The sequence below is a fragment of the Cuculus canorus genome, chromosome 5, assembly GCF_017976375.1.
Source record: "Cuculus canorus isolate bCucCan1 chromosome 5, bCucCan1.pri, whole genome shotgun sequence".
Classification (NCBI taxonomy): domain Eukaryota; kingdom Metazoa; phylum Chordata; class Aves; order Cuculiformes; family Cuculidae; genus Cuculus; species Cuculus canorus.
In genome coordinates, this window is record NC_071405.1 from 17,680,281 (window position 1) to 17,701,727 (window position 21,447).

The window sequence follows — 21,447 nt, forward strand, 5'->3', positions numbered from 1 at the left end:
CTGACTCTTTTGGTCTTTTAAGAATTCAGAACTAGTGGAGATTATCCTCTCACACTTCGTCTTCATGGGGCTTGGAAAGGGAACCAGGCTTTCCTGCATTAACCTGCAGTAATTTTCTGAACTTTGACTAAACTGATCAGTGTACTAAATAAATTAAAACATTGTTTTTCCTCTGCTTTCAGAAAGGCTGCTTCTGTCAGAGCCACTTTTGCAGTTGGTTATACTCAGCTCCAGGTGCTCAGTCAGTCAGTGGATCTGGCAGCAAGGACAAACGGCATGAATTTCTACTGACTTAATTTCACTGATGAGAGTGATCTGAAGTCTTAGCATATAGGTTGTTATAACTTCCAGTTTTAAATATTGTGTCTTTTAATTTAAAAAGTTTAGTTCAGACAAAATCTGATTACTTTTAAATCAGGTATATGTTTCCAAAAGCTATAATTCTTTTATTTGTTCTAGTTCCAAGTCCTCTTTATTGCTTTTTTCTTTCATATTATGCTGCTGCTAATCTCCTCATCAAGCAGTTTCATTGCATTTTTCTGTTGGGAGGTTTTCAGCAAGTTTAATTTTCTTTCACCTGAGTTTTTAATTTCTTGTGTTTTCTTCCATGAAATCTCATCAAATTCTTCCATGTTCAGAAATAAAGTAGAGCTCCAACAAAGTGAATTTTGCTAATAACAGCTGCAGTGGCTGGGTCACCTCCTGGAAACAGTGCATTTTATTTTAAAGACTTTCAGGTTAGTTCAGTCATTGCAGGGAAGTCAGGGTATGGATGTTTCTGTAGATGCAGATATCCTGCAGATATTCTGTAGATCTCTGATATCCTACACACTGAGCTGGGTAAACGTACCTATGCAAAACTTTAGTAGCTGGACTTGCAGAAACCGTGCCTGTGCCCAAAGCCTTGTCTTAGATACGCAAATACACTGTCACAACTACAGCTTTACATGTGTTCCAGGGTAATCACTAGGATTCCTTCATCCCAGCAGCTAGGTCTGGCAGACCAACTGTTTTTTTTGGACAGCCACTGCAGAAAATCACACTTTGAGGGTTTCTTTCCCTCCGTACTGAGGAGGTGAATTTCTGGCCCTTGTAAAAGGCACGTGGCAGTTGGTTTCAGCAGAGGAGGGATTTCACTCTACATTTCTTTGGGCTTAGGAATTTTGTAGAAGATATCCTTGGGACAGAATAAGTTTTTGTACATGTGTAGTCTTTAGAGTCCCAGCTATGAGCAATGCTTGGGGTGTCCCTCCACCTCCCTGTCTGCCCTTGGGAGCCTGCTGTACCACAACTGTGTCCTCCCCATCCCCTGGGGTGGGAAGTGTACACAGACATGTGTCATGGAACCTGCTGAGCTTTGGGTCTGATCCTGCTCTCAGTTCTGCAGGCTGACCCAGTCCCTGAACATGCTGGGAAAAGCTCTCCATTCCCCAGAGCTTGCCTTGGTTGAGAGGAAGGAAGGTGTTTGTGCCAGCAGGATGGTATCTCACTTCCTCATTGAACGGAGCTAATCTGGGTAGCTGGGTTTTGTGGCCAGCCTGATGCTTTGTGAAGCATCAGAGCATAACAGGAACCCACTCTTTTGTTTGGTTGGAAAAGACCTTAGAGATCTTCAGCTCCAGCTGTACCTGTCTACTACTAAATCATGTTCCTGAGCACCTCATCTACCCACCTTTTAAACACCTCCAGGGATGGTGACTCAAGCACCTCCATGGGCAGCCTCTGCCAGTGCCTGAGAACCCTCTCTGTGGAGAAATTTTCCCGAACGCCCAATCTAAACTTCCTCTGACGCAGCTTAAGGCCATTCTCTCTTGTCCTATCCCCTATCACTTGGGAGAAGAGACCAATACCCACCACTCTGCAGCCTCCTTTCAGGTAGTTGTAGAGAGCAATAAGGTCTCCTCTCAGCCTCCTCTTCTCCAGGCTAACAATCCCAGTTCCCTCAGCCGCTCCTCGTAAGACTTGTTCTCCAGCCCCTTCACCAGCTTTGTTGCTCTTCTTTGGATGAACTCCAGGATCACAATGTCTTTCTTATAGTGAGGGGCCCAAAACTGAACACAATACTTGAGGCACAGTCTCACCTGTGCCGAGTACAGGGGGAGGATCACTTCCCTGGACCGGCTGGCCACACTGTTTCTGGCGAAGATGCCATTGGCCGCCTTGGCCACCTGGGCACACTGCTGACTCATATTCAGCCAGCTGTCAACCAACACCTCCAGGTCCTTCTCCGCCAGGCGGCTTTCCAGTCACTCCTCCCCAAGCCTGTAGTGCTGCACAGGGTTTTTTTGTCCCAAGTGCAGGACTGTGCACTGGGCCTTGTTAAACCTCACCCCGTTGGCCTCAGCCCGTTGATCCAGCCTGCTCAGATCCTGCTGTAAAGCCTCCCTACCCTCCAACAGATAGACACTTCCTCCTAGTTTAGTGTCATCCACAAACTTGCTAAGGGTGGATTCAACGCCCTTGTCCAGGTCATTGATAAAGATATTGAACAAGACAGGACCCAGCACTGAGCCCTGGGGGACACCACTTGTGACTGGCCTCCAGCTGGATTTAGTGCCATTTACCACCACTCTTTGGCCCCAGCCGTCCAACCAGTTTTTAACCCAGCAGAGGGTGCACCTGTCCAGGACAGTGGTAGCCAGTTTCTCAAGCAGGATACTATGAGAAACGCTGTCAAAGGCTTTACTAAAGTCCAGGTACACTGTATCCACAGCCTTTCACTCATCCGTCAAGCGGGTCACCTTGACATAGAAGGCAATCAGGTTAGTTTGCCAGGACCTGCCTTTCATAAACCCATCTTGACAGGGCCTGATCACCTGGTTGTCCTGTATGTGCTGTGAGATAGCACCCAAAATGACCTGCTACATGACTTTCCCTGGCACAGAGGTCAGACTGACAGGCTTGCAGTTCCCTGGATCCTCCCTCCAACCCTTCTTGTAAAAAGGTGTAACATCTGCCGGCCTCCAGTCAAGTGTAACCTCCCCAGTCAGCTGACGCTGCTGGTGGATGATGGAAATGGGTTTGGCAAGCATCTCTGCCAGCTCCCTTAATACCCTTGGGTATTAATGCCCTCCTCTTCCTCCCTGTCTACTGGCTCTCAAGGTTGAGTATCCAGGGAACATCTCATCTTACTATTAAAGACTGAGGCAAAGAAGGCATTAAGCACCTCAGCCTTATCCTTGTCCCTTGTCACTATTGTTCCGCCTGCATCCAGTAAAGGATGGAGATTCTCCTTGGTTCTTCTTTTGTTATTGATATATTTGTAGAAGGGTTTTTAATTATCTTTCACAGAATGGGCCAAGCTAAGTTCTAATTGGTCTTTAGCCCTTCTGTATTTTTCTCTACAAGTTCTGACTTCATCCTTGTAGTCCTCAAGAGTTGTATGCCCCTTCTTCCAGAGTTCGTATATTTTCCTCTTTTTCCTGATTCCCACACAGAGCTCTCTGCTCAGCCAAACTGGTTTTCTTCCCCACTGGCTTATTTTCCGGCACATGGGGACATCTTGCTCTTGTGCCGCCAGGATTTCCTTCTTAAAGAGCATCCAGCCCTTGTGAGCATCTTTGCCCTTAAGGACTGTCTCCCATGGAACTTGATCAAGCAGCATTCTGAACAGACCAAAGCTTGCCCTTAGGACGTCCAAGGTGGCCGTTCTACTGACCCCCCACCTTGCTTCTCCTAGAACGGAGAATTCTGTCAATTTGTGATCGCTGTGCCCCAGGCATCCTCCAACTATTGCATCTCCTACAAGGCCTTCTCTCTTAACAAACAGCAGGTCTAGCAGGGCACCTTCTCTAGTTGGCTCATTCACTAATTAGTGAATTAGCCTCCTAGGCTATTTGCTCTCTGCTGTTATTATACTTCCAGCAGACATCAGGTAAGTTGAAGTCTCCCACAAGGACATGGGCTAGTGATTGTGAGACGTAACACAAGAGTCTCTCGATGCCATGGTGAGCACTAGGAGGAGCCTTTCCAGTACCCTCCTGTGGCTCCTCGCACCTGGCTTTTGTTCCTTTCTTGGTCCAGCATGACATCCATGTGCTCCACAACAGAGCAGTGCTGCTAGGAGAAGCATGGAAAGCAGCCAGGCAGGATTTGGAGATTGATGTGTCCTGCAGGTGGTCCTATCCGCAGTGAAAGGGCAACAGTGCAGGATTCAGCATCCCTTAAATATTGATCACTGCCACTCTGGAGGAGGGTTTGGCTACCTGCGTAGAGCTCTGCTCGCCCTGTTTACGGCTATGGTCAGCACAGTGATGTCGAGGTGAGCTCCACAGCATCTGTGCTTGCACAGCTTTTTGTCTCTAGTAAGTGCAGGTGTGGTGCTGGTGAAGCAGAGGGGTGTTTCAGTATGGGACTGTATTGGAATCGCTGGTTGCCCAGGGAGCCAGGCTAGGAAGCGGCAGCTGTGCTGAGGTCTTGTGCATACTCACCTTGGGTTTTCTCAAACTGGCTGCAGGCTCTTTGTGTTTCAAGGTGGTGAGATGTTTCCCAGAGCACAGATGGCAGCTATGCAGCACAGTGTGTGCCAGACTGCCCCTTACCTCAGCAGTGTAGTAGATGAGGAGGTGGAGACCCTCGTTCATTTAGTAAATGCCTTGCTAGTACTGCAAATGCTGAATATGGAATCTCAGGACACTGACTGCAGGGCCAGCCCAGCCAGGCAAGAGCCGCATTCACAATGGCAGATTTGGGATGTGCTAGGTAGGGATGCAGGCAGGGATAATATCATATCTGAAACCAGGCAGAAAGCAGTAGTCCGGGCTGGGGCTGGGTCAGGATACCCAGCCACTGTGAAAACCCCTCCATATTAATGCTGCATCTCTCCCAAAATGAACACTGAGCCTGTCTGATTCCTGCTGATTGTGGCAGCTGGGCTGTGGAGAGGCTTGCAGTAGGTGTTGTTGGGACACCGCTTCCTGCCTGGGCCCCCAAATCTCTCTGGCTGGCAGTATTCCTAGTGCCAGCACTGCTATGCCCAAAGTGCCCTGGAAGGTAAAGGGGGCTCGGTCTTGGGGAGGCTGTTTTTGCAGCCATGTGCTGCTGAACCTCATGTTTAATTTCCTTTTGTATTCTCTTCTGTGTGAGTGATGATGCTGTGGGGGGCAGTGGGTGGCTGCCTGGGGACCCTGTGCTGCTGTCAGGGTGGACAGAGCCGCACAGGGTCTGCCATCCCTTCCCTGAATGCCAGCTTGGATGCATGGCCCTGTGTGCAGGGAAGGCAGGCTTGTGCAGAGAAACCAAGGACAATCTCTCTGTATCCTTGTTCCTATAACTTGCCATCCTGATCGTTTTTCCCCATTTACTCCCTGATCCCAGATAGCTGGGAGCCCACACAGCATCTCTGATGCTGGCTGTTGGATGTGGCGCATTTGAAAGGATGCAACCCACCCCTAAACCTGCCAGGCTGGGCTGACAGTCCCTATACAGTGTTGTGTTGCCTGCTCTTGCAGCGGGAAGAGCTTGCAGGTCAGTCACTCCATGACCGTACTGCTGCCAAATCTGCCATCTGTCTTACCACATACTCTGAGCAATGCTGCACCCCCAGCCCGTGGCTTCTTTCCTCTCGGTGCCTTGTCCCTTTCCCAGCCCAGCTGCTGTACGTGTCCAGATGTGACACTTTGCCTGAAGCAAAAGAAACAGTTTATTGTGTTTTCCTCCATCCCTCCCAACACCCCTTGTGCTGGCTGTGGACAGATGCTGGCCGGTAGGCACGGCTGGAGCAGGGCAGGAAGGCAGCATGGTGGGCGTGGGCAGTGTCAGCCTGCAGCACTGACACAGCAGAGGCTGTGTGCTGACCATCTGTGCCTCGTACACACCCGTGTATTAGGACAGTCATCTGCAAAAGATGTGTTTTCAGGGAGATCCTGAACCCCAGTCCTTGCCGTGCATCTTGCCCCGCTCCCACTGGCTTGGGATGCACTGTCAAGCCCATCACAACAGCCCCTTGATTTCCCTCTTATGTGTGATGCTCCAGGGCCATTTGACTCCCCAGGTTCTCTCCATGGAGGAGACAAGAGCAGGCTGATAGGTGTGATGGGCTGTCTGCTTTGCTCTGCTTGACTCTGCTTTGCCTTGTGACGGGTACATGGCTGGGGCTGTGCTTGGGTGTCCTGGGCAAAGGGGCCCAGGGCTGATGGGAGATGGGAACATGCTGTCTTGTTGGCGTGCACGAGCACCCATTGTGCTGGGAGGAGGCTGAAAGAGACGGTGCTTTGCAGGGCTGCTTGTCTGCAGCTCCACGTGTGCCTGGGAGAGCCACCTCCCTTCACAGCCACAGCAGCAGCAGCTTTGCTCTGATCTCCCCAAAAGACCACGTGGGCTGCAGAGGCGGCTGCATGTGTGCCCTAGCGACTAGGGAAGACTGATTGCATGCTCCCTCCGCTGTCCTGAGCTGGCCGTGTGTGGGGGCAGGATTTGGTGAGAGGGCAGGCATCTGGCCCGTGTCCCAGGCAAAGGTGGCACGATCTGATGTCGAGAGTATGAGATGGATTCAGTCTCTTCCCTCCACCTTTTCAACAACTAAATTTGCTTGCACACCAGTGCAATTTGATGGGTCCCATATGGATGCATCCCTAGGTTACAGAAGTGGTCAAGCCAGGCCTTGGGGAGCACCTTCTCTTCTTACTCTCCAGTTGCAGGCCCCCGTGTTCACCATCAAGAACTTCCCCTTCCCTTAGATGCACTGTTGACTCAAATTAGTATGCCAAGAGCTAATCCCTCCGGCATGGCTGGATGCGGCTAGTGCAGCAGCTGCTGGGGCCATCCCTGCTTGTGCAACCTGCCAGTGCTGGAGCCTTCGCTGAGCTGCCAGCTCCCACCCTCCCAGGATGATGCGATTCACCCTGGTCATCTGGTGTTACTCAAATCTGCTCGGAAGCTGGGCAGAAGTGGGAAGAGAGCCTCATGGGGGCCAGGATTGGCAAGCGGTGTGCTTGTAGGCTCCCACTACGTCCCAAACCTCACTCTGCTCCTGGCACCCAGCACAAGCACTAGTAATGTTCTATCTCTGCAGATGCTCTAAAATCGTAATTTTTCTGTGTGTGTGTATAGTGTTGTAACCCACTGCTTTCAGGAAGAAGCTTTTGAGCTTGCAGAGAGGGGAGCTGGAAAGGGCAGGAGTGTGTCTTTGCTCCTGCAGCATAATCAGCTGCAAAGATGTTGTGGCAGCTCGAAGCTGAGGAGGAGCAAAGCAGGGGAGGCTGGCAGCAGCTGCGTGCCAAGGCCTCTCCCAGAGCAGTGTGGAGGGAGGTGCACGGGTGGCCCGAGAACAAACGTGACACTGCCCACCTTGTATTGTCCCTTGGGAGGCCGTGGGGTGAGGGTGCTCGATGGCAGGGTGTTCTCAAGTCCCTGTCTGGCAGCAATGGGCTGGAGTGGAGCAGAGCTGGGCCCAGCAGCATGGTACCAGGCCCACCATGCCCCTGCACTCATTCCCCACCTCGTAGCAGGCTTGCAGGCATCAGCTGTGGGGAGGGCTGAGAGCAGCTGCACAGAGGACTTGAAATGCACCTGCTTTCTCCGTCAGCTCAGTGGTGAGGTCCATGCCATCCCTAAGCATGCCATGCCATCCTGGCTGGGCATGACACTGTGGTGCAAAGTCACTGGAGTTGCCTGATCCAGGCAGTGCGGTATTGGGCTTCTCAGTCTATGTCCCACTCATGCACAGCCCAAGTCCTCTCCTTGCCATTCTCATTGCCTCTTCCCTGGGGTGAGGTTCCCTGGCAGTCTCTTTGCAGCAGGTAGCATTATAGAAGGCAGCAGGTAAACCTCCCAATCTCCTCCCTCAGCTCCCCACTTCCCAAACAGCGGAAGAGACGTGGGAAGGAAAGAGCTGTTTTCGACCCTATCTCCATCCTGCTTTTACACTCGTCTCCAGGAACCACAGTGTTCCTGGTGCCTTGTGGGACTGTGAAAAATGCCCATTGACCTACAGTGACAGCCTCAGGCTGGCCCCTGACCACTGCACAGCTGCTTCTGGTTTCAATATACGTTTCCACTACGAGTGTTTTTCCCAGTGGAGGTGACACTTTCCTTCACAGAGGCCTTAAAATCCTCCTGATTGACACAGTTACCTAGGTGGAGGAAGAAGCAATCTGCCTATAAATGCCTGACATCCCATCACCGGTCGCAGCCTTGCTAAGAGGTGCCTTCTTTGGCCTTCAGTGCCAACTGGATGCTATGTGGGCAGAGCATGCCGTGGTCCTGCACCTGGCAAGGGTTAAGCAACCTGGTGATAGCCTTTGCAGAGAAACCTAAGCCTTTCCCTAGGGTGCTCTGCTGCCATGGCCCTTGGTCACACATGCAGTAGGGTCTGGGAGTTGTCCCCATCTGTGTGTATCATTGTTAATTAATTGCAAGTGCAGGGATTGCTCTGGGGACTGCAAACAACATCCAGCTTCCCAACTGAGAGCAAGGACCTGATGGTGCAACCTGACCTTGAACATTTCCAGGGAAGGGGCATCTACCACCTCCCTGGGCAACCCATTCCAGTGTTTCACCATCCTCATCATAAAAAAAATTCTTCCTTATATCTAGTCTGAATCTACCCTCTCTTAGTTTATAACCATTATGCCTCACCAGCAGCCCAGTGGCTCCCTGCTCTGCTCTTGGGCTGAGCTTTGCCTTAGTAATCCTTTGTGCTGAAGAGTGTTATCGGAGGACAAGGGTGCACGATGCAGCATGAGTGACGGGTCCTTGCCCTGGAGAGCTTGCAGCCCAATTAACTTATATTTGCTTGGTGCTTTACGCACACAAAGTGCGGTGTGAGGGGCTAAGCATGCTGTGTGCACAGCAGGATATTGAAATATAAAACAAACAGGGGTTAGAGCCAGCCTGCAGTGGCAGCTTAGTCAAATGTGGTGGAAAGGGCTGGGGGAGGAATGAATAAACTCTGCTCCAGTTCTTCCTTCCTAGTTGCTGTGCACTGGCTCTAGCAGCTGCTGGCTCACACATGTGAGGAGGAGGTGCTGGAGGAGAGCTGCTCTGTGCACAGCATCTCCCACGCACTGGCCCCAACAAGCCTCTCTGGTTGTAGACCTCACTGTAAGCAACATTTGCTCTTGGTTGCCTGAGATTTGGCTTTATTCTTGTGCTGAGGAACACTGCAGCAAGTCAGTGCTGCCCTGCTTAGTCCGCAGCATCCCTCCGGGAGAAAGGGCTTGTTGCAGGTAGCTGCTGTAACACAGAGGAAGGCTACAAACATCGTCCTGCAGGGAGCCCCACTGAATGCTGGGGGTTGGCATGCCTTCTAGTCAAAAAACCTCGTGCATGGAGCTTAGTCTGTCTCAGCACAAAAATGTGGCCCTGGGTCCACAGCATGGTGCCGGAGAAGAAGGGTTGGACAGGGAGCTGTGGGTGACACTGCAGCCACCCAGCGGGATGTGACAGGGAAGGGTATTGCTCTCAAATGCTGTGTTGGTTTAAGGTGAGTCCCAGGTTGTTTCCCTTGGGACAGTGTGACCCTGCATAAAGTTTCCCAAAGGTGATGGCAACGTGCCACTGATAAGAGCAGAAAAACTTGCTTGGCTCCCCAAAATGGGATTGCAGTCTCTTCCTCCTGGTGGTCACATAGTTTAGGTGGTCCATGTTGATGGGGCAGTTTGGGAGAAGTCAGTGAGGAGAGAGGAGCGGGGAGGACATGTATTTTCCTTTCCAGGAACAATGCCTATGTTGGTTCCTGTGTCTCCACGAGGAGTCCTTTTCTGCAGGAAGCCCTCAGGGGCCAGGACTGATGCAGAAGCATTTGGAGATAGGAGTGGCAGTGCCAGAGCTGACCTCACCGTGGTGTTGGCATCACCCCCGGCGGCCGGAGTGGGCTTGTGGGACAGCTGCTCCCCGTGCCATCCTGCCCTGGCTGGCTGCAAGCCTGGTGGGCGTTTGTTCTCCTCAAGAGGAAAGCAGTGCCAGAGCTTACAGGTGGCACCATCTTTAAGCAGTTTTTTTTTACTTAGCCATGCCCTCACACTCATTTTCTCACTGATCCCACTCGCTCCCACACTCATAACTCCCACCGTCCTCATGAGTACCCTGGCACGTGTGCCTAGAGTCACTCTTGGGTTACATAGGGACAGGAGACATCAGCTGTTGAGTCCTCCTGACCTCCCTGGGCAGTCATCTCTCAACTGGCAATACAAAAACTCATCTTTGAGCACATGTTTTATACCTATTAAGAGTCATCAGTTGCCTCAGGATGGTCCTTTGCCTCCAAACCTTACTGACCCCAGCCTCCATAGCTCACTTGTGAGCCAGGCTAGCCAGGCTGCTGCTTGTGGTGTGGTTCTTGTTTGAAAGTGTGTCTGGTTTCTGACAGGCTAACAGGACAGTCTAGCCTATGTCCAGGGTGAGGCAGCTGCTATCCTATATGATGGGACATGTAGGATATGGCTGATGGGACAGGGCCTTCTGCTGGTGGCCTGTCTGTGCCATGGCCTTAGCAGGATGTGGGCACAGCATTCACACCAGTGTCAGTGATTGTGCTACCAATCTCTCTGCATTCAGTGCCTTGGCTCCCCGGTGGGTCCTGGCTTCACTCTCCATGGGTCTGTGGGTCACTGCCCCAAGGAGGCAGGCACTATCACAGTGGGGTTGGTCTCCCATACAGGCACCTACCCTGATGATGAAGGTTGTGCAAAGAGCGCTGCCAGGAATGCTGTTTCTCCATGCCCACTCATCCCACATGCCACTAGCAGCCTGACCCTTTCTTTGCTTTTTAGAACTAACGCTATGGGGAGGATCTATGTGGGGTTTTGGATGGCCGTGTCTGCAGTCCCATCCCTTCTGTGCTTGTCCCCTTTGAGGATGAATGTGGCCAGTGGTGTGCCTGTTCTCCTGTGCACTGAGCTACAGAACCACAGCGGTCAACATGCCCTTTGGTGCCAAAACTGCCTCTGCTGGAGTGTGTGCTGAGCTCAGCCCAGGGTGTTGCTGAGCATTTTCCCAGCCCAAGGTCATAAGTCTTGCTGAGTCAGTGGCTGTGGCTCGGGTTTCCTGGCCTCCATGTCACTGCAGTCCTGCAAGGTTGGTCACTGCAGTCCTCCAAGGTGGGACACTGGAGTTTTGCCTCCCTGCTTGGTCCTGATCTTCCCATTACAGTGGTCCTTGATTTCCTCTCCTGCAGCCTGGCCATGTCTCCTTGCAAAGGAAGAAGGATGCAGAGGCAGTCAGGTTGCAGGAACACTTGCTTTCTAGGAGACATGGTCTGCCTTCTCAGCCTGGCTTTTCTGCTGGCTTCACATGGCCACAGGCAACTCTGTCAGCAGCCCTGCACCCCAGCTGCCCATCCATCAGGCAAAATGAGTAATGCCCTCCCTGCCGGGGCAGGATGCCGAGGCTGAGTGAGTGCAAACGTGCCAAGAAGCCTGGCTTAGTCATCTGAGTGCTCCCAAGACTTTGTTTTGGTGTTTTGCTACTCCAGCTATCCATGAATCCCCTAGCAAATGAGTTTGCTGGCAGGGTGCTTCAAGGGAAAGACAGATTTTGAAAAACTGCATTCACATAAAAGAAATGTCTTATTTTTAATTGGAAATCTGATTCTCTGGATTAGTGCCCACCCAGCCGGAGAGGAGAAGCATATGCTGGTGTATCAACAAAACAAACAGGGCACTGAATATTCAAGGCAAACCGTACACGCTGGAAATGCTTTATAGAAATTATCCAGCAAACAACTTTCAATGGCAAATCTCATACGTTCACTGTCCATTCACAGCCATTGCAAAAAAAGGAGAAAGAAGTATTGCCTTTCTCTAGTACACTGCACGTTTTCTGACCCTATTTTACTATCTTTCCTCTAAGTAAGACCTAGATTAGGTAGGCCATAAATTGTGCTTTCTGTCTTTCTGTATTATTGTTTCATTTTTCCACTGCAGCCCTGCCCAGTCTTGTGTTTCTTGGCTTGCCCATCACTGTTGCTCCTCCAGGACAGCAACTGCACGGAGGGATGCCGTCTGTGATTGGCATCTGAAGACACTGCCTCATACAAGCTAACAGGAAGCTCTTCCAACACCTTCTGGAGGCAAAGGCACCCACTCAGCTCTGTTATGCACAGCAGTATTTCCTCCACTGGCCATTAAAGATTAGGAAAAGCACAATGACAGTGGTATAGCTGGGAATAAGAACTGGTCTGTGGGATTTGTTTGGGCCTGTAAGATAAAATCGCAGAGCGCTGTCAATGGAGTATTGCAAAATGCTGAATTATCTCATATGACTCTTGTGAAAATATAGCTTAAGTGTTTTAACAGTGACTTTAATTCTGACTTGCAGTGCCCATGTGATCTCTGTATACCACTGTTCTCTAAGTAAGGTATCCACTTCAGTTGAAGGGAGGTTGAACATGTCTTGGAATCATAGAATCATAGAATAGTTTGGTTTGGAAGGGACCTTAAAGCCCATTCTGCTCCAATCCCTCTGCCATGGGCAGGGACACCTCCCACTAGATCAGGCTGCCCAAGGCCTCATCCAACCTGGTCTTGAACACCTCCAAGGATGGGGCTTCCCTGGGCAACCTCTGCCAGTGCCTCACAACTCTCACCGTGAAGAAATTCTTCCTTATGTGTAGTCTAAATCTGCCCCTCTCCAATTTATAGCCATTCCCCCTACTCCTATCACTACATGCCTTTGTAAAAAGTCCCTCCCTGGCTTTCTTGTAGACCCCTTCAGGTACTGGAAGGTCACTCTAAGGTCTCCTTGGAGCCTTCTCTTCTCCAGGTTGAACAACCCAAACTCTCCCAGCCTGTTGTCGTACGGGAAGTGCTTCAGACCTCTGATCATCCTTGTAGCCCTCCTCTGGGCCCGTTCCAACAGCTCCATGAATGTCATAGAATCATAGAGTCATAGAATCACCAGGTTGGAAAGGACCCACTGGATCATTGAGTCCAACCATTTCTAACACTCCCTAGACCATGCCCCTCAGCACCTCGTCCACCCGTCCCTTAAACACCTCCAGGGAAGGTGACTTAACCACCTCCCTGGGCAGCCTCTGCCACTGCCCAATGACCCTTTCTGTGAAATTTTTTTTCCTGATGTCCTACAGGTCTGAGTTCAAGCTGTTCCTGGTGTATGTGAACAGAAATCTTCTCTTGCCATTTCTGCTGTGTATGCTGTTCCTCTAGCATTTACATGATTTACTTTTAGCTAGTTGTTCCCAGTGGTTATTTTAATGGTAACACTGCATCTATATAATTTGCATAAGCTTTTCTAAGAGCAGCACCATAAAAGGTATTATCTGAAACAAACAGTATAGAAAAGTACCGGTTCGGATATTTGGAGGTGGGTTTCCATGGGTATCTGGAGGTGAAGGTACCAGGAGAAAGGCAGGAGCTTGAGATCATCTTCAGAGCAGCTGTGATATGCCACAAGGTCTGCATTACAGGCCTGAGCATGATGTGAGAGCTTCTTTGGACGAAAGGGCTGGAAGGGCCTAAGAGAGAAGGGACAGAGCTATACCAATGGCTTCTGGTGTCTTCTGCTCCTGAAATTTCTCTGTGCAGTAAGACTCTGGCATTGGAACAGCAGTGCTGGGTGGAGAGACAGGAACCAGTTGGGCTGCGTGGGTGAGGGTTTCCATTTGGAAGGCTGGTGGGCAGGCGAGCTTGGAGCAGGAGATACTAGCACCATCCCCATGAGGAATTCATTTTGGCCTCCAGGAGCAAAATATCTGCTACTGTGAAAGGGTGCAGCAACAAGGACTTGATAGGGAAAGACAACCTGTACTGATGCCTGTAAAAATCCGCCTCATCCTGCCATCCTCCAGCAGGATGTTCCTCCTACAAGCATGCAGACAGTACCTAGAAACAAGCTGCAGGCTCTTACTGGTGGGTAGTGGTGGCAGAGAAGGGACTCAGAGGTTGCTAAGAGCCTCCTTGTTTATTTGGTGAAGGTCCAACAGCTTCCTCGGTCAGAGACACATTCTCCTTGTTAACAAAAAGGTAGTGAATTATTCAGCAGCTGAAAATGCCAGATGGTGATGGCTCTGCTGCTTACAGGGGAGGGGAGGGAGGGAGACATGCACATGAGGAGAACAGATTGAGAGCACCTCGATAGGAAAGGGCTGACCCGGCCAGAGGTCTCCGTGGCCCAGGTGGTTTCACAGCTGCCTGCTGGCAAGCAGGAGGCAGGCCAGCCAGGGCAAACAGCTCTGCTTGCCAGAGCAGCCCACTCATTTCCCGTGGATCTTACCTTGTTGGAGTTCCCTCTTCGGGGCTTGTTATCCCGGCAGGGCCATGCTGGACCTCAAAGTACAGGACTCCCAACCCCAGCTAGGGAGCAGGCCATGACTGAGAACCCGACAGTGAGGCTTTGCCAGCCCATCCTTCACATCAGACATGGCTGCAGGGATGATACTTCAGTTTCAAGTCTCCTGGGGTGCCTTGTGGAGTAGTATCAGCACATCTGAGGTGACTTGGCAGTTCTTTTGGGAACCACCCTAATAGTCAGCGTCTCAGCTTGGGCTGTGGTGTCTCCAGACGCCATGGACTGGCCACATCAATATGTATATGGTTAGGGACCTATGAGGAAAACTAAAGATGCTGTAGGCAGCATGGGTAGATCTGTAGCAGACACTGAAGCTCATGCCCCAGGTAACACTGCACCCTGTGAACAGTAAGAGGGACTGCCATGGATCTGCATGTTCTGGGGGTGTTGATGCCTGTAGTTCATCAGCTTCTAACATCCCTTTGAGGTGCCTAGGTAGGTAGCCGGATTCCAGCCTAGCCTTGTGGTGGCGTGAGCCTCAGGAACTGCTGGGCTCATAGCCTTGGTCCAAGCTATCCAGGCACTCTTTGGCTTCCAGTGGAGATTTTTCTTTCAGTTGGAATTTATGCTTCAGAAATTAAGAATATATCAGGTCACCATCTGTCTGTGTTTAATTTGGAAACTGCAGGCACCAAGAGTAGTGCTTAAGTTCTTCAACCCTTGTGAGAGTTTGGGTTGAGAATACCTTGCGAATCCCTGGTGTCCACCTGATTGCATATGTCAGGCTGTCAACTCTATGTTTGAAAACCTCCCTCTTCTTCAGTCTTTCCTTTCCCTGGACAAAGAGTTCAAAGAGAGTCAGTGTCTCAGGCACATGACCTGTATCAACTCCTGCCCCAGCACCTCCATCCTATGGGCTCTGCTCAGCTGCAGGGTGGGGATGCCTGGGCTCCTCAGGAGCTTTGGGCCAGAACTAATCTCCTCAAGCAGGAAGCTGCGTGGTCTAAGAGAGAAATGCTGAGGCTACAGCAGTGAACAAAAAAACACGTGCTGCAGTAGTCTCCCATCTGTCACACTGACACAGCAGAAGTAAATGTTTCCCAACAAAAGCAAATCCATGTAGAGCTCAGGAAGATCCCCTTTCTAAGCCAAGGCATTTTGTGTGTACTGTATCTGTGCTCCCCAAGGACCTGTCAATAAGATTTCCTTTGGTGCTGAAGAAGATTGATCCTGTCTGATCTTGGTGGGAAAAACTGCCACAAACACTTTGCATCTCCAAGTCCCTGGAGATGCTGGCTGTCTTTGTTTGCATCCTCTTCTATTGCTTAATCAGACCGTGGCTCCTGCTCCTCTTCCTCCATCCTGTCCATGTGGGCTGTGAACATCCTGCAGCAGGGATCAACTGTTGCTGAGTGACTGCAGTGGCTGCACGAGGGTCCCAGTTGTGGCTGCAATACATATGAAAAGAAGGGAGAGGAATGAGCTGCCAGTGGCTTGAATACAAAGCTCACAGGAGTGCATGTTAATAAGCATGCTGAGGTTTCCTGTGGCCTTTGTACTGTTTCCTCAGCGTGTCTGCAGGTCAAGGTACTCATATAACTCCATATAAACTTCAGACAGGCCAGAAGATGTTCTTGTCAGGAGCACAAGTCCACAGAACAACAAGAACAGGGATGTAGAACAACTGTGATTGGAAGGGCCCCCTTGGAGGTCATCTGATGAAAACCCTTGCTCAGGACCAGACCTACTTGGAGATCATATTTAGTTATTCAAGGCCTCCGAAGATAATGCTTCTTTGTCGATCTGTTTCCCCCCCACATGCACACTGGTAACCTCAGTCTTCCCCTGAGCAGGGTCCTCAGCCTCTGAGTTCATCTACCTAAAAGTACTAGACATTCTAACTTGAGACCTTTTCATAAGAGATATTAGGGACCCTATCCGGTTGCCAGTTTTAACCCCCCTCCAACAAGCTATTAATGGACTGTCATGAAAGCACCTCGAAGACCTTCTGCTGCCCCAGGGTGCACCTTGGTCTCAGCCTGGCAATGTGTTTGGTCTCACCACAGTGATAGCTGTCCTTCTCTGAAGGCCACACGGGTCTCTGGGCACCAGAAGCAGCTCAGTAAAGGTGCTTGGGGTGTGCTCCAAGGCGTGGAGACATGGCAGGTACATGAGGAGAAGAGACTCTGGCCATGTTGTACCTACCCTGTGTTTGTTTTGCTCGTTCCCTCTCCTCCTGATGAGTGCAGTAGAAGTTCAGCACTGTCTTGGCACGCTGGTTTGTCACAGCCCTGTGAGTCACACCCCTGCTGGTTGCTGTAGGGTGCTTGTTCCCAGGGGTCCCAGGCACTGTAGGTTTGGAGAGGGTTCTCTTCTACCTAAATCATGGTGGTAGGAAAGGTTTTGGAAGCAAGACACGGTCTTGGCCATTAATGTTATTTAGGTGTTTCCTGCTAATGAGGACTGTATCAGCTCCTGAGGAAGTTGGGGGAAGCCTGGCATTTAGAATTTCGAGAAGCTGATTCTTCTGAAGACATCAAGATGTCTTGGAAGGAGCAATTCTGCTCTGGTGGAAAGACAATAGGGAGGTCCCACAACTTCTGAGTCACACAGATCATGGTGCTGGAGAAGAAGGGAGGGTTTTGGGATGTTCCACACACAGTAGATACCTGGCCATGGGAAGCAAAGCAAGTGCAGCCCCAGCAGCCCAGTTATTAACATCGTCATTGCTCTTATTCTCAGAAACTCAAACAAATGCTGCTTCTTCTCGTTCCTACCTGCTGACCACACCAGGGTGGCCATGACTCAACCCAGTTTCTAGGCACTGAGGGACAGAGGTGGTGAGAGACCTGTCTCAGGTATGACAGACAGCCAAATAGCATGGGGTTTATTGGGGTGGGGAAGGGGTATGAGGTAGCTATGAGATTTCTTCAGCAAGACCCCTGCCCTGCATCCCTGGAAGAGACCAGGACTGAGGAAGCTCCAAGGTCACCAGCCAGCCCTCTACCCTCCCTGCCCTTACTGGGCCTCTCAGACCTTATTGGAGAAGCCATGGCCCTTCGTCAAGCAAAAGCCACTCCATATCCCCCTCTGCCCTTGTGTTGCAGGGTGAGGCCCTGGGACGGCACTGATGGAGAGCGTGTACTCGGTGGAGCCAGCACCAGATGGTGCTGGCCCCACATCACTGGACATGCTCAGCTTTCTGGATGCCCTGGTGAACAGCACAGAAGAGCAATGCTTCAGTGCCCACTCCCGCAGCACCGTCCTGGAAGGACTACCATTTGGTGGTGTGCCCACCGTGCTTGCCATGAACTTCATCCTCTGGCTGGTGAGTGGGCCAGGAGGGTGTCATGTTGATGGGCATCACAGCCTCTGGCTGAGGTGTCAGACTGGTTGTGAGCACAGGTAGGTGTGTTACATTTGTGCTGATACACAGTGTGTAGCCTGCACACTGATGTGCCCGGCTGTTGGCGGGAATTGGAGTGAGTGCAGGGGACCAAGAGCTTTGCCCACATCATGATGGGTAGCAGGTGGCACTTGGGTTGCTCAGCAGCAGCAGTAAGATTAGAGAGCAGGAGCAGTTTAACTTGAGGCAAGAATTTTGCATGAGCTTGGGCTCATGAGTGGGAAAACAGAGAGAAGTAAGGAGACCCTATGGGGTTAGACCCTGCAGCAAAACTCTTCACCTCTCCTCTTCCCTCTTCTAGCTTCTCCTCCTGATCTTCTCCTGCCTTCGGAAAGCAGCTTGGGACTATGGGCGCCTGGCATTGCTGATGGACAATGATAGGTGAGCAAGATGCAAGGCCACTCTGGGTGATGGTTCCACCCTTCTCAAGAGGGTTGGCAGGAGGGCTGGTGCTGTGAGGTGGCCCATGGAGAAGCACAGCAAGTGCTCCTGTTCCTCCTTTCCACTAGGAATGGTCTGGTTGCCCTTGCCTATGAGGGCACAGGCACCACCTGCTGCAGGGAGCGGGAAAGCCTGAGGCAGCTTTGATTCTATTTTGCAGTCACTGTCTGATGATGGTGCTCTCGATGCCTGGGAGAGCATTGTCTTGGGAAGAACAGAGGCTCAAGAGCTGCATTTGGGTGGGGACTGAGCCACTGCTTGTCCCCCACCACTCTCTTGGAATGAGCGAGGCTGGCTAGTGGCAAAGGGAGACACGCAGCTGTAACACTTTTGCTCTTGCCACCAAAGCAGCTTGGCTGATGCAGAATTGTACAAAATATACTGGTGTCACAGTGAAAGCAGAGCCCAGATCAGATTTCCAGGCAGGCTATGCTGCCCATAACTGCCTGGATGCCAGAGCACAGCTTGCCTCAAGCAGCAGAGCATCTTTCTTTGCTCAGAGAGGTGCACATAGAAGGGGGTCTCTGAAAGTCTGGGCAACATGCAGGAGCAAATGCTGTAAAAGCTCCTCTCCTGCCTTCTCTGCTCTCCAGCTCCTCTTGGGCTCAGGCTCTGCAACTGAGTCTGGCAATGGACAGGCAATGTTTCCCTTCACCAAGGAGATCAAAAGGGCAATCAAGACTTAAAATTCAAGCACGGATTACATTACTATAATGTCATTTGAGGGCTGAAACCTACAGAATACAAAAATCTCGTTCAGCAGGCTGTCATCCTCCACCCGCCACCCTGCAGTGGGCCAGAGCCACAGAGAAGCTGTGGGGACTCATCGGTGTGGAGGTAGCGAGATGCAGCCCCCGCCCTGAGCCCAGCAGTAGCTGCTGGTCCAACCCTAGAGTGGATTGCAGGGAGGGAGGAGGCATTTCCCAGGCTGCTGTCATAGGAGAAGCTTCTCTGAGGGTGCGCATCCTCTCTCATCTGCTGTTTTTCTGCTGCCTCACCCCTCCACTTCTCCCCTGCTTGCAGTTTGACATCGCTTTTCTATGGAGAGCAGAGTGAGAAGGAGAAGTCTCCGTCAGAGAGCAGCCCCCTGGATGCCGACAACAAGGATGTGGTGAGTGCTGGCAGCTGTGGCAGCGGTTGCTCTTCACCACAAGTCCGTGTCAGAAATTAAATGGGAGAAAATAAACCCTCCAAAGTGGGGTTTCCTGCTTGACACCCTTTAGCAGCAAGGTATTAGTGGTAAAGCTAGAGGATTTCTTTGTCCTAGCTTGGTTTGAGGCATCTGTCCTGAGTGGCCGGTTGAAGGGCATGCTCTCACCAGAGTGAGCATCTCCTGGCTGCATGGCCATCCCTGCTGGCTGCAGGAAACTAGTCAGATGTATGGCCAGAGCCTTGCTCTGGGTGCTCACTGGGTTGTTTCTGGCCCTGGGAGAGCAGTTGCCGGGATCACACCTCCATCTCTGCCAGTGTGGTGGGCAGTAGGGGCTTTAAAGTAATCTTTTATTTCTCTCTATGGCATCAGGCACAAACTGGGCTTTGCTGGGAACAAGCATGGACCGACACATTTTGCTGTCTGTTTCTTTCCCCTTTTTGGCAATAAAAGCTCAAAAGTCAGTCACTGGTGTGACTGAAAAAATAACAGCACCTATTAAAAAAAAATAGGCAGGAAAGGTAAAGAAGCAAAATCTTTGCAGGTGGCAGGAAGCCTGTTTAAAGGCTCAGTACTGGATGCTCTGGGCAAATGAATATTGCTCATCAAAGAATATGTAAGTGAGAAGGACCGCAGGGAACACCAACATGGCTAAAGAATAGATTAAGGGAAAATATTAGAAGTCAGAAGACATCCTTTTAAAAGTCAAGCTGTTCCCAAATGAGGAAAATCTGAACTCTGCCAGGTTAAATGTAAAATACACAAAAGAGAGGGGAAGAGGAGTTTGAGGAGAAATTTGTAGAGAACATAGAAGCAAGTACTATATTTTTCTTCACGTGTGAGGAACAGGAAACCTGCCACAGGGTTTGTAGGGCTGCTAGATATTGGAGATAGAAATGCTTGCTGGAAGAGGTGAGAATGTGTCAGGAGAGCTAGATAAAATTTTGATGCCTGTATCCAGTGAGGAGAAGCTCCACCAAATTCCTGCCTGGGAGTCCTCTGGAGGGAAGCATCAGTGTATCCATCCAGCAGTTGCATAGGGGATGAGGTTGCAATAAAAGCAGCCTAATGAATTCCCATTACCCTCACAAATTCCCATGAGCAGGCATGAGACTTCACACTCACCCCAAGACAAATGTCCATGCACCTCCTTCCTGCAGGTGGGCATCCTAGAGAGCTGAGAATCGGCTCATAAATGCTGTATTTTCATTAGGGTTTCTGGAAAACCCAAGAAATTATAGCCCAGGAGGTCCTCCAGAGCAGAATGCCAGGGTGAGACACAGGAGGAGAGTCAGTCCTGTAAGGGAATCTTACAGGATTCTTGCCTGCAGTCCCTGATGTCCAAGGTCAGCATAAACCCTTTGGAAAGGGGGCAAAGAGCAGCGGTGCAGTAGCTTAGTATTATTCAGTATGGTCATGACAGGGAGTACTGCAACGGGACCTTGAACTTGCATGAACTGCAGCACTGGCAAAATTGTAACAATGGCTAGGGGAGAAAAATTCTAATATTGCATGTGCAGTGACAGAAAATGAACTATTACACAAGATCTTGGCGTTGTCCAATATCGCCTTATGGCAGTGCTGGCTCAGTGCTCAACAGTGGTCAAAAAAAGCACATTGCCTGTTAAGTACTTTCAGGGAAGGCACAGAGGAGGGACCTGCTGGAAGCTGGGAGCCTATGTTACAAAAATGTTCCGTGTTTCTGAAGCAGATGCATTTGGCCACTGCTGCAGACAAGCCACTGGGCTGGGCATCCCAGGCATGCAAACGGGGGGCTGCCTCCATTTGCTCAGCTGCCTGGACCCATGCACCACACCACCTCCACATACATCCCCAGCACCTGCTGTGCCCCAGCTTCTCTTTGGGGAGGTGGGGGTAGTTGCCCCCAGCTTACCCTGACTCTCTTTTCTTCCAGGGATTCTGCTCCTGGCTCATTTCTATCTACCAGATGAAGTAAGTGTGTGCTCTCAGCATCTGTGTCCCGCTGCTGCCTGTCCCTGGGGAATGGGTGCCTGCAGGTGGTCACTCATCACACAAAGCTGCTGGGTCCACTAGGAGAAGAGAGCCCTCCTAAAACTTCCCCCTGGGAGAGAGAGCAGAGGGCTCACTTCTGCATTTCATCCTGGCCCCTGGCTTCTATCCACAAGGAAAGGGCTTCAAACTTTTCTGGTAGGAGCTGGTCCTGTAATGGGATGTCAGCCTGAGGGCTGCTTGTGTCCCTGTGCCCAAATCCCTTGTGCTACAGGCAGGATACCAGGAGTTG

General features: G+C 50.9%; 1 protein-coding gene across 5 annotated transcripts in view; it reads left to right on the forward strand.

Annotated features, from left to right (window-relative positions):
• Positions 1–21,447, forward strand: part of TMEM63C (transmembrane protein 63C) — a 35,805-nt gene that overhangs the window by 5,086 nt on the left and 9,272 nt on the right. For 4 of the 5 annotated variants that reach the window (XM_054068649.1, XM_054068646.1, XM_054068645.1 and 1 more), the window contains 5 exons: positions 16,930–17,045; positions 17,295–17,515; positions 17,895–17,974; positions 19,058–19,145; positions 21,100–21,137. In XM_054068649.1, coding sequence (XP_053924624.1) covers positions 17,318–17,515; positions 17,895–17,974; positions 19,058–19,145; positions 21,100–21,137 — 404 coding nt within the window. In that variant the 5' untranslated portion in view covers positions 16,930–17,045; positions 17,295–17,317. The remainder of the gene's footprint in view (positions 1–16,929; positions 17,046–17,294; positions 17,516–17,894; positions 17,975–19,057; positions 19,146–21,099; positions 21,138–21,447) is intronic. The other variant, XM_054068647.1, reaches the window with a different exon arrangement.